At 50.7% G+C, this 12,469-nt stretch overlaps 1 protein-coding gene across 1 annotated transcript; it reads right to left on the bottom strand.

Annotated features, from left to right (window-relative positions):
• Nucleotides 1-1,325: 1,325 nt before the first annotated feature.
• Nucleotides 1,326-11,402, bottom strand: TIMM17A (translocase of inner mitochondrial membrane 17A). The gene is made up of 6 exons (XM_019638067.1): nt 11,305-11,402; nt 7,791-7,890; nt 7,598-7,661; nt 5,019-5,147; nt 4,274-4,384; nt 1,326-2,150 (listed from the first exon to the last, which is right to left on the bottom strand). Exons 1-6 carry the CDS (start codon nt 11,328-11,330, stop codon nt 2,065-2,067), a joined length of 516 nt encoding a protein of 171 aa, XP_019493612.1. The 5' UTR covers nt 11,331-11,402; the 3' UTR covers nt 1,326-2,064.
• Nucleotides 11,403-12,469: the final 1,067 nt, after the last annotated feature.

Raw genomic sequence — 12,469 nt, 5'->3', positions numbered from 1 at the left:
CACCTGGCGTCCTGCGCACAGCAGACAAAACCTCAAGTTCTTCAGGGAGAACTGGCTTTTTCCTGCTTTTTCAAGCTGCTTCTCTTCCACCCCTAATTCCAGAAAATTCATCTGTAACCAAGGATTGCTTCACATATGCTCCACTGAAGGCGCCAGTTAAATAGAATGGCAAAAACATACAGTATCACATATGCCCAACCCCCACAGTCACAATTCCTAAGAAAGGAGTTTACTTCCCAAGCTGGTGTGCCACTTTAGAGGAGGCATTTAGGACACCCTAAGACACGGAAACTTGTCTGTAATGCCTGCTGCTGGCTTGGAATTGCCCCGTACACGTCTCCTGTCATTATGACAGAAAGTTAAAGAGCCACAGCCTTAAAAACAATTCTCCAAGGTATTCAAATGCCAATAAGCACAGCACCGCTGGTCCTTAGAATGCAAACCACACCCACAGGAGGTAGTCACACCTCCCCGGAGGCTGTACTTTTCCAGAGGAAAACAAGTGTAGGTGAGGCTGTGGGGAGGTGGGACCCGTGGGCGAGCCTGGCGCTTCCTCAGAAAGTTAACACAACTACCAGACACCCCAGGAACTCTCCTGGTCGAAACCCACAGAGCTGAAAGCAGGGTTCACAACAGCATACTCACAAGTCAGAAGGTGAAGGAGGCAACCCAGACGTCCACCACAGCCGAATGGATAAATGTGGGATCATCACACGATGGAAGATTAGTCAGCCACCAAAAGGAATACACTTTAGGTACATGTGACAACTTGAAAGGATCTTAAAACACGATGCTAAATGAAATCAGACTCGAGGACAAATACTGTATGATCCCACTTATTCCAGGTACCTTGCAGGCAAATTCAGACAGAAAGCAGAGCTGTGGTTACCAGGGGCCGAGGGGGAGAACGGAAGCTGTGAACAACGGGTGCAGTTTATGTTGGTCTGCGAGTTTCGGGCACACACAACGGCGACAGTTACACAACATTGGGGCTACCTAAACCCACGGAATTGTACCCTTACCACTGGTTAAAGTGATAAACATGACATGCTTGACCACACACACGAAGGACCAAAGCACATTAGGAATTAAACGCTTCCTGGGTAGCGCGTCCGGCCCAAGACTGCCGCGCCGACCGCACCCAGCGGTTGTGCGCTCCACCCCACAGGGGTGGGCAAAGCAGGCTGGCGGCAAGGTGCCTTCACCAGGGACACATGTCACTTTTGGGTCAATCAGGAAAACGGCCCACTCTGAAGTGCTGACCCATCTCCAGGCCCAACCAGACCCCAAACACACCCGTTATGCAGATCGGCTCATGGACTTGAACACGTTAAAACAGCATGGATTTTATTGTCGAGGGACACTCAAGAGCACACTCCCCGTGCCACCAGCCAGCGGTGAGGCGTCCTCACGCAGAGCCGGCCACGGTGAGAGGAAACGGTTTTGCGGCGTTTCAGTAGCTTCGAAGGTAGAGCGAGTTTTCTTTCTCACGTCCTGAAAACCAAGCGTGTTTTCCTTTCCACGTAAAGGGAAGTATCTCCCCTCAGCCTTCACTCCAGTGTCTCTGTGGAAGGACGCATGCTGACCGCACACAATCCACCTCAAGTGGGGCGAGGGCCTGAGCACAAAACATGCGCTTGCCAGCGTACTCTGCACTCCCTGGAGTACTGCAGGGTGGAAAGTACAACTCTACAACTTATCGTAAAAGAGGGAGCAAGTTCCAGGAGTTTTTATTGTTTGACTAACAGCACACACAAACCCAGGCGGAGAAGCCCCCAAGGAGCTGACGGCATGTCTCGCTGCTGCCCGCCCTTCGGTCCTTCATCTTCTGAGCACTGAGTGTGTTTTCTTTTGAAGATGCCAGACATTTACCTTAATGACATATGCCATCCACGTGTGTGATCACCGTTTAACACCCCCCACGTTCCTTTAAATAGAAAAAGTGCTAAATGTCTCTTCGTAGCCTCTTCGGCCGTAGCTGTGCCGCCGGTGGTTTAGAAGCTGAGCGCCATGTGCGGCTCTGAGATCCCTCTGGAACTACAGCTCGTCCCGTCCCAAAAGTCCCTACTGATACTGTCGGTAGTCTCCAAACGGCGAGGGCGGGAGCTGGGCGGAAGGCAACTGCGAGGGGTCTTCAGCAAACTGAGGACCTGTGATGGAGAGAGAGAAGAACTTAGACACCACCTGATGTTTATAATTGAGAAGAATAAGTTTCTGCAGAGAGTAAGTCAATCAGCTCGACAAGCGTGGAGCACACAAGAGGCGTCGGCAACCTCGATTTCTCTGTAGGCCTAATTCCCATGACGGTGCGACACACGACAAACGGGCTCCCCTTAGGCTCCAGGGCAAACAGCTCTCAGTTGCTGGACAGAAGGTCAGACGGATCAATGACAGCAAGAAGCAGGAGTCAAGCCTTTACGGCAACTGCTGCAACCAGCTGCCACATCAAGCCTGGAAGGGTCTCTCACCTCTTGATATGCTTTTCAGTAGTTCTTTAACATTGTTTCCACAGAGTTTAAGTACCTTAGTCATGTTTTAAGAGAACTGGGCAATCCAATTTCTACAACCAACCAAGCAGGAAATGAGCTCTGAAGTGGGAAGATGCCCCTAGTTTGCATAGTCTTGTGGAATTTGCTTCGCGAACAGGAGGGCCTATAGACTAAGAAAAAATGTGGAGCTTAAAAAAAAAAAAAAAAAGACTTCTCTGCAAGTAACACTCTTTTCTGCAGGGGAAAGTTCTGGGCTCCCAACACTTCGCCCCACTGACACACACACTCTCACTACAAGGCAGCACCTGTTTGCTATCGAACACTTGAGGAGACACAGGGTGAAAAACAGAAACGAAGCTGAACCACTGTTACCATTCAGATATAGTGTTATCTAGTTTTTCCCAGAGTTTTAAGGACTTTTTCATGTAAGTTAATTGGGAAAATGATTAACTTTTCAAAGACCCTCCCCTACACAGTTCCTGTCAAAATAAAATGCAGTTGTTGTTTTTTTGGAGATTCCCTCTGAGGAAAAAAGCCCAAGGCAACGGAGGCTAATTTCTGTAAGACAACACAGCTAAGTTTTCGTCACATCAACTCCTGAATTTGTGAAAATATGGATCTTTTCTGATGTTTTATGTGAAGTCTTTTACACTGAAGTGGCACAAACAAGTTAGAAAGTGATCATCCTAACAGAGAATTAACTCAGACTAGTGACTGAAAACCAGAAACCTAAGGTGCGAGGGCCCGGGTCACAGGGTCGCCCCCTGGCCTCTGGAGAGAAGTGCGTTTGAAACAGTGCCGGTCGGCACTGCAGCGCTCACCGGGCACGCGGGGAAGAAGCCGGCCGGCACTGCAGCGCTCACCGGGCACGCGGGGAAGAAGCCGGCCGGCACTGCAGCGCTCACCGGGCACGCGGGGAAGAAGCCGGCCGGCGCCACAGCCTGTCCTCACCCTGCTCTGCTCACCCCGCTCCCCGGGGCCAGGGCAAGCCGTCACTGCCCTGCTAAACCCTCGGTATCTTCTCCTTCCTTCCACCGTCAAGGGCGGAGCCTGAACGGGAGCGAGCTGGCAGCCGGGAGAAAGGGCGCATTTAGGCAACTGGGCTTTCTGGGTCACAAGGCCCAGCAGGGCTGGCGTGCGGCACAGGGGTCACTCACCCACACTACCCTCCCCGGCTGTGGGAGGACAACTACCCAGATTATATCGCTTCTCACAAACAGGGTCCCCGAGGACCCTGAAGTGAGTCCCTTTCTTCAGAGCGAGCAGCACACTGGGTCTCATCTATCTGCCCACGGCTGGCCGGCATCTGGGTCTCATCTGTCTGTCCACGGCTGGCCGGCGTCCCCACCACAAGCCCTCATTCTCCACGACATGCCAGCGCCTGGGGCAGTGGCTGGCACACTCGTGTCCAGTGAGAACGTGCCGACCGACCACCATTCTCGTTACACATCTGCAAGGATCTCTCTTCAAGCACCTCTGGAATGACGCGCGATTTCCGAGAATGAGCACATGGGCGCTGATAAAACCTGAGAACTAAGGGAAGACGACCACGAGCAACTTACCGACCAAAGCACTTTAGCTCCAGTGGGTAAATTCAGTAACTGCATCCCGTCCGGCTTTTCAAATAGAATCAGAGCCCATCATCACAGTCCTCATGACCCACAGCACATTAATACATAACATAAAATCACTCGCATGTTTTAGCAGACAAAATGCATTTCCTTCAAACACCAGGAAACCATCCCGAACTGTCTGAGCAATGGTATTAAGCAGAAAAGACTCACCATTGGGAAACTGTGCAGAGGCAAATCTTGTCAACAAGATACCAGCTCCTTCGATTAAAGCTAGAAGAATGCCACCCATTGCGGCTGACCCAACCATGGCCACTGGTCCATCTGAGTACGTGAATAACAGAGAGATCACTTTGGTGGAAATCGAGTTTATGGAAGCTATAGCAAAGAGCCGTCCACATAGCTACATGCTGCCCCAGCCCCAAACCCGCTCTCACTGGCAGGACCAGGAGTCAACGAGCAATGGGCCACAGCTCGAATCTAGCTCACTGCCCGTTTATGTAAATAAAGTTTCATTGGAAAAGCTGTGCTCGTGCATTTCTGTATTGTCTATGGCTGCTTTCACGCTAGGAGCTGAGTCACTGTGATAAAGACCTCACAGTCCACAAAGCCTAAAACAGGTATTACCTGGCCCTCTGCAGGAAGTCTGCCAACTCCTGGCCCAAACCACTGAGCCCAAAGGAATTCTGGGTTGCTCTGCGTCCCAGAGGTGTGATTAATCCAGAGCACTGATGGGGAAGCGAGGGCACAGCAAGTCCGCAATGTGCTCTTAACCACTGTGACAGAGCTTGGCTCTGGTCCGCAAACATCCCTAACAAACCCCTGCTTCTTTTCCACAGCACCACACACTTGTGCAATGCCACACTAAGCAACGGTCTCATGCCACCCAGGTGCCACCCCGTTATGGCAGGGCGCCCCCAGCCCGGCCCCCACGCGCGTGCCTGCGGCGAGCGCTTACTTCTCGCCGCCAGGATGGCTCCCGTCAAGGCCCCGCTCGTGATGGAGTTCCAGGGGTCCTCCTTCCCTCTGACCTGAACCATGCTGCAGTCGATCATGGAGAACAGACCGCCCCACACTGCAAAGCTACCTGTTATTTAAAAACAAAACAACACCCAATTTCATTTTTTCATCTTACATTTAAAATGTTACAGTAAAGAATATGTTTCAATAACAAATACACACAAACACAAATTGAATAAATAAGCACTGAACAAAAGTCAGGACGCTTATTTTTTTTTAACACAGCTTGGGTTGTCTTATATCGGCTGGGAAATCAGCAACAGCCCCAAGCCTCCAAGAAAGGAGCAGGCCTGGAAGAGTCAGGCTAGGGACATCCAGACCCCCTTTCAGAACGAGCGGAAAACCAAGCCCCCGGCTTTCTTCTCCGGCTCTGGCCGCTCTGCCTCACCTCTGCGGGGTTTTTTTCTTCATGAAGTGTCACTGGGAGTCTACTCTACGAAAATCACCAATGGGGACACAAGCGACCCAGATTTTCTGGAATGCATTCCAGGTGTAAGCCCACACATGCCAACAAGGCACATGATTGATAAAGCAGAATTACGGGGCATCAAGAGGGTAGGAACCACCGTTTCTCTCTGCTTTCTACCCTTGATGCCTCAAGCATGGAACTAAATCCTAGATCAGATTACTTTGCTCTTAAAATAAACTCTTCCTAGACACAGTAACAATTTGCAAAATAAAAACCAAACACCCGCACACATACAAGAACATACAAAGTCTGGAAAGACACCAAGATTTTCACTGTCAGCATCGTGGGTGACATACAGATGATTCCATTTCTTTGTGCTTTTCTTTGTGTTCCAGTCTTCTACACGTAAACCATCTTTCCCCCATGAAAATATAAGGCTGCCTGTCCTGGTTCTTAATTGGAAGAGCTCAGTAAGTGCTCACTGTATTCAATTGAAAATGTCATCCCAGTATTTTTTTTTAGCTGAGCCATCCTGCCACCTGTTGGCAGCTCAGCAGCAGCTCAGTTCAGGCCAGGAATGGAACCAGCGACCCTGTTGCTCAGAGCTTGCACTCTTGAGTGAGCTCTTAACCAACAGAGCCACTCGGCCAGCTCGGTATTTTTAAAATTCAAGACACCATAAAGATTTCTCATTTCCTTAAAAAGGTAGACCCCAAGGATCTGAAACAAATAATGCCGAGTCACTCAGACCCTGACATCCTCTCCCTTTATTTCACCCCGGCTTTTTTTTTAAAATAAACTTGGAATTACAGAGAGGTTGTCAAGGTAGTACAGAGGGCTCCCACGTGTCGCACACCCAGTTCCCCAGTTCCTAACATCTCAGGTTAGCACAGGGCATTTGTCACCATTAATGGCCGAATATCGACCATTACTACCTGAGGTCCATACTCAACTCGGATTTCCTTAGCTTTTATGTCCTTCTCTGTTTCAGGATGCATTCCACTTAGTCCTCATGTCCCCTTAGGCTCGTCTTGGCTGGGACAGTTACCTGACTGCTTATTTACTGGAAATGCCTACGTGATGGAAGCAGGCTCTCAAAGCCATGCAAAAACTTGTGAAAATCTGTACGGCTCCTGCATGCAAGGGAGGCCCAGGTCGGTGCGGATTTTACCACTGCTTACCATTCTTCAACAACATGGTAAACATCAAAACAAAGGAAAATTAGCCACTACTTACTTTCCAAGGTGTACAATTATTACAGAGGGGGGGAAAAAAGGAGAAAGATACCATCACTCTAACTCTCAGAGTTCCATTTCCTCAGCTGGACAATGGGGGTGACAGTACTTACCTCTGAAGTTGCCGTGAGGATTAAATAAAAAATGCTCAGCACACAACACACACTCAATAAATGGTGGCTGTGAGCTACTGGACTGTCCTCTAAAAAAAAATAATAATAACGCCACAAAGATAATACTGTATCTCCTGCCGCACAAAATCACTAAAGAATGACGAAGTATTCAGTCTTCTTCGTGTATTGTGTGGCCTCTCCAAGCCGTTTGTGTAAGTGAATATAACCTCCACACTCTTTTATCAACCTCTGTTCTCCCAGCTTCTGAATAACCAAGCTTAAAAAGGGCGATGCATGTCACCTTTCCCAGTTCTGCGCTGACCTCTGGCCAATGTCCCAAAGCCAACCCTGGAGAGGAGCCCGACCAGCTCACCCGGCGTCTCTCCCGTGAAACCCCAGCCTTCACATCCCACCGTCTTCAGCTGTATGTTACCCCGGGGGCCAGCACTCCTCGCTCTTACAAACCTGAGCCTTAAACACACTGTCTTTCTTTTGGATAAGAGCAGAAAACATGACAAAACAGAACACCACCGAGCGCGTGGAGGACAGACAAGATTTTCAAAACAGAAGCAACAATTCAAGTTAATCTCTGAATAAACCATAAGTCAAGAAGAACCTACAGAGATATTCATTTGTAACAAACTGTTAGACTGAACTAAAAACAGTAATTGGTGTAATCTAAAAAAGGAGAAACCAGAGCTTCATCTTCAAATAAATAGAAAGAGCCTGGAGCACAAATGGAGAACTTCTGCGTTCGTACCTCCCAACTGCGGAGCCCTGGTTTTAATAGCTGTCAAGCTCCCTCGTAGTCTGTGGTTTACTCCCTATAAAAAAGCAACCAAAATTACATTAGAAGTTTAATACATTTCCAACCCACTAATGGGGCTGTCAGTGACATTATTAGCAAACCTAGGTTTCACGTGGTAATAAAATAAGGCCATTCACCCACTTACCACTGGAGAATTGCGAAAACCTTTGATTGCTTGAAAGATGCCACCACCTATGGTGCCCATCGTAAAGGCCCCTCCACAGTCATCCACAATTCGCCAGGGGCTAAGAACAAGAGAAAAAAGACCGTGTTTCTATGCATGAACCATAAAACCTTTGTTAACACAGTAAGGGGTGCAACGGATGACAATGCTGAGTCCCCTGCCACCAATAAACACTTAGCCCCAAAACACAGACAAAGATGAAGGATACCCAACACTCCACACCTATTCAGCCCCAAGTCACCTAAGCTAGAGGTCAGCAACACGTAACAGCGTATCCAGTGTAAGTTGGGCACTGAGCAAACAAGTGTGCAGGGAACTATGTTATAATCAAGAACGCTGACCCAGTCTCCTAGGGACTGAGGTAACCTTTCCAGCTGCAGTGCAATTTAAAGCTGAGATCCAAAGAACGGAGATTCAATCAGTGCAGAGGAAGACAAATTTTTCAGTTTGAAATTCTTTCTGGGTTTACTGAGTCCAAGTTAACATTTAGAACTTTAGTTTGTAGCAGACCCAATGAACACACTGGAATATCCAATAATTAGAGGGTAAATCCGTAAACCAAGCTTCCAAACTTAGCGCCCTCACTTACGTAACACACCAGAATCTGAGTAATCTGATCAGAACAGAACTAGTAGCCTAGAAATCTGGCTTTAAAGAAAGTCTGTGAATAAACTCATTTTCAACCCACTATAAATAAAAGACTTTTCTTTTATCTAGTGTCAAGGGTCAAATGCTATAATGAGCCTATGGGCAAGCTACCTGCTCAAGTAAACCTGTGAGCGTACTGATGCTGCAGGAGGATTTGAATAATGAGTAATTTCTGACTTGGCCAGACAGGGATGCAAAACCGCGCAGGCTAAACACCACATCCTTTGCAAGTAACACAGCTCAGGGCCACCCAGAACGGCTGCCTCAGGCAGCAGACACTCCACTGGTCTGATTGGCAGGATGCTCTGGACCCTTGCTCCCCCAGGCTTGCTTTTGGAGTCAAAGCCAGCAGCACCTGTGAGCTTGTCAGACACGCAGACTCTTGGGCCCCAACCAGGACCTACTGAATCAGAGTCAATAGTTTAACCCCAAGCACAGGTGACCTGAATTCACTGTATGCGTTTGAGGAGCAGCACTGGGAGACTAAAGAGGATTATTAGGAAAATTTCTTTTAAATGATAGAAACATTAATTGGAAGTAGAGAGGAAAGACACAGGAGAATGAATTAGTGGTTCCCTCTGAGTGGTGGGTAACTTTCAAAGATCCAGCGTAAATGATCTCATAATTAGTTGGAGCTGAAATTAATGTAAGGAACAGAATTCAGAGCAGGAAGCAGCCAGAACATGTATTCCACGAGACAATGTCCACAACAGAGGCAAGATGGAATATTTTCTGAACAAAGTCCTGTGAAACCAAAATGTTCCTGCCAGGGAAGTGATGGGCTACACGAAAGAAAGGCTGAAGCCAGAATCTAACAGGATGCACATGGCTAGGCAAAGACAGGCCACAGGGAACCAGTAACTAACTGCAACAAGGTTAAAAGTCATGCTTTATTAAGTATCAACTATGTTTTAGGTGCCTTATAAGGCAAATAAAACATGATTTTCAAGAAAGCTACATGATTTTCCTCTAGAATCCTTGTCATTTAACTTTGCAAAAGAGTATCCCTGTGTGCTGGCTCAGAGATTAAGTAACTTGCCCAAGGTCATATAGGCAGAACTAGTGGAACTGGTTTAAATACAAAATGTAGTAGTGCAAAGCCCCCAAATTCTTTCCACTATATCATCAAGACTAAGGGTTTTTGCAAAGGAAACGTATGATACAAAGTAGGATGTGGCAAGCCCTCCTTTAGGATGAATGAGTCCATGTGATGTATTAAAGGAGGCTGGAGATAAGGAGAGCAATTAGGAAGCTATCGAGAAAGGCATTAGGGACGCCAGGTCCTGACAATAGGAACCAAAGGCACAAGTTTTGAAAGATTTCAGACTGCTTATGGGGTGGGAGTGCGGGTGGGGGGAGACACTTATAATTTGAGCTTGGATGACGAGAAAATGCTCTTACCGAACAGGGCAGTCCAAAATATCAAAGCAGTTTTGACTACAAAACGACCCAGACAACTTTCTGTATCGCTTCCGAACACACCCACTAAGAGAAAGCAGAGGCCACCTAATGACTTAGGATATGAAAACTCATTATTCCTGCAACATCTGTAACTTAAAAAAGTGAACTAATTTACTCTCCTGCCAGCCTGTGTCACCGCACCACGTCTAACAGTAACTGATACCAGCAGCCTACAATGTGCTGGCTCTGCATGTCTGAGCTCCATCCAGCGGGGAAGGGGGGGCAATCACCTCTGGAGAAGGCAATTTTAAAGAGCGGGGCGATGCTGAAACATGCCCACTTGAGGGGAGGCACGAAGCAGGCAACATGGCCACAGCTGGCAAGATAATAATATAAAGTCCCTGAACAAACGACAAACAAACAAAAACCCCAAACTCACACAGACAACAGAACGGTGGTCACCAGAGGGGAAGGGGGGTGAAGTAGGAGGTGGCAGGTGGAGACTAGACTTCAGGTGGCCCGCACACTACAGAGTACACAGGTGCTGTATTATAAAGACGCACACCTGAAATTTATATAACGTCATTAACCAAGTTACCCCGATAAATTTTTTTTTTAAAGGGTGTGAACCACCTGGAAAATAATTACACTCACTTTCTAATCTCCTAAAGTCCTGGGCACAACTTGAAAGCGCCAACACAGCAAAACAGGTGGCTAGCCCCAGTAACGACCTGGCTTTCCCCTTACGACCCCACACGCCTCTCTCACGGCAACCGAGCCCTGGGACTGATCGGCGTGTGCGCCCGACTCAGTCACGCCTTTGTCCCGTGAACCTCACGAAACGCTGAGCGCGGGCCTCGCACGCACGCTCCGAATGAATGAACGCGTTTCCCGGGCACGGCTTTCCGGAGAACACCTGCTACCATCGCCATCACTTCCAGGCAGCGTTTGCCCCTCGCCCCCTCCACGGGAGACCCCCAAGCGCCGAAGCGAGGCCCCCGCGTCCGGGGGCTTCTCGGGCCCCTCCGTTCCGCTCGTCTGAGAGGCGGACACGTATCGCGATACGAAGCCTCGGGCCCGGCCTCCCCTCCTCCGCGCAGGAGCGGAGCCACGCGCAGGGCAGGGACGCGCCCAAGGTCACCGCGGCGGGCGGGGGGCGCGACTGCTGAGCCCGCGCAGGGTCGGCGGGGCCCCGGGGCGGGAGCTGGTCCGAGGCTCGCCCCGTCAAGCCCAAGCCGGCACCTCTCACCGTCCAGCGCAAGGTCACCGGGGGGCCGGGGGCGAGCGGCCCGGGCGGGGAAGCCGACGGGCCGCTGCAGCCCGCGCCGCCCCCGCTTCCCGCCCCCGCGCCCACGACCTCGGGAGCCCGGACAGAGACGAGCGAGGGCCGACAGACAGACGCAGGGAGGGCGCCGGGCACGCTCACCACGGCTCCCGAGCGTACTCCTCCATCTTGACTCCAGCGCGCGAGCGACGCCGGGAGAGCGGGGCGGGGCCTGGCCCGGAGGCGGAAGTGATGCAAGAGGAGGGCGTTCAGCTCTGCGGGATTGGCTCGCCTGTTCCTCCCTCGGCCAATGGGAGCCCGGAATGGGGGCGGGGGCGAGGCTGGCCCCGCCCCAGGCCCCCGGCGGCGGGTCCGAGCCGGCTCCCCGTCACGGGAAGCTCGGCGGCCTGAGGGAAAGCCGTGTGTCTGCGCTGGGTTCACAGACTCTAAATATTTTCCCTTTTTTTAGTACTTTGGCTGCCGGCCCAATTCGGCCTCATTTGTGAAGCTGTCACGTAGCCCTTAGGGCGACAGGGTCGTGGTCCTCGAGTCACCGGACCCGGCCTGGGGTCCCCGGATGTGGGCGAGGTGCCGGCACCAGTTCGCGGCCCTCGACTGGAGCGACAGCGACCGCAGAGCCTCCTCTGGGTCTCCCTCCACATGGGGCCGAGGACAGCGGACGGCAGGACGGGGCCGTGGGCCCCTGAGCTCGCCGTCCGCGCGCCTGTCCCGTGGGGGCCGGAAAGGCGGCTCTGCTCCGACCGGGCTGCGCGCTTGAGGCTAAAAGAGGTGCACGTTGGCCCTTGACCAACAGGGGGGTCAGGGGCGCCACGCCCACCTCAACGCAGGCGAAAACCCTGGTGTATCTTCTGACCCCCTAAAAACGTCGCCCCCCGTAGCCTAGTGTTCACCAGAAGCCTCGTGTATGGTCGATTAGCACATATTCCGTGTGTCATATGGACTGTTTGCGGCATTCTTACCATAGCGCCAGCGTCAGTACCGGTGTCAATGTCACCTTCCAGGAACGTGCAAGGGAGCAAACCACAAGTGAGTGACAGGACCAGGAACCCTTTCCGCTCCGACCCAGCCCGCAGGGGACGCAGCGGGCAACGCCGAGTCTGCCCCTCCGGACACCCGGCGCTCCCCCTAGAGCAGCGACCTTCCTAATGCCGCGCCCCCTTAATACAGCTCCTCATGTTGGGGTGACCCCCAACCATAAAATGATTTTCGTTGCTCCTCTATAACTGTAATTTTGCTACTGTTATGAATCGTAATGTAAATATCTTTTTGTTTTCCGATGGTCTTAGGCGACCCCTGTGAAAGGGTC

This window comes from Hipposideros armiger, unplaced genomic scaffold, assembly GCF_001890085.2.
Source record: "Hipposideros armiger isolate ML-2016 unplaced genomic scaffold, ASM189008v1 scaffold_37, whole genome shotgun sequence".
In the NCBI taxonomy this organism is placed as follows: domain Eukaryota; kingdom Metazoa; phylum Chordata; class Mammalia; order Chiroptera; family Hipposideridae; genus Hipposideros; species Hipposideros armiger.
The sequence above is the reverse complement of the archived record's forward strand: the minus strand, read 5'-3'. Positions and strand labels throughout refer to the sequence as shown.

What these genes read in the sequence shown, in the direction of transcription:
- TIMM17A (XM_019638067.1), bottom strand. Translation starts at nt 11,330, where the DNA reads ATGGAGGAGTACGCTCGGGAGCCGTG. An exon ending in GAGTACGCTCGGGAGCCGTG is followed by an intron (nt 7,891 to 11,304) that starts GTGAGCGTGCCC and finishes TCTTGTTCTTAG; the next exon opens with CCCCTGGCGAATTGTGGATG. An exon ending in CTCTGCACAGTTTCCCAATG is followed by an intron (nt 2,151 to 4,273) that starts GTGAGTCTTTTC and finishes TCTCCATCACAG; the next exon opens with GTCCTCAGTTTGCTGAAGAC.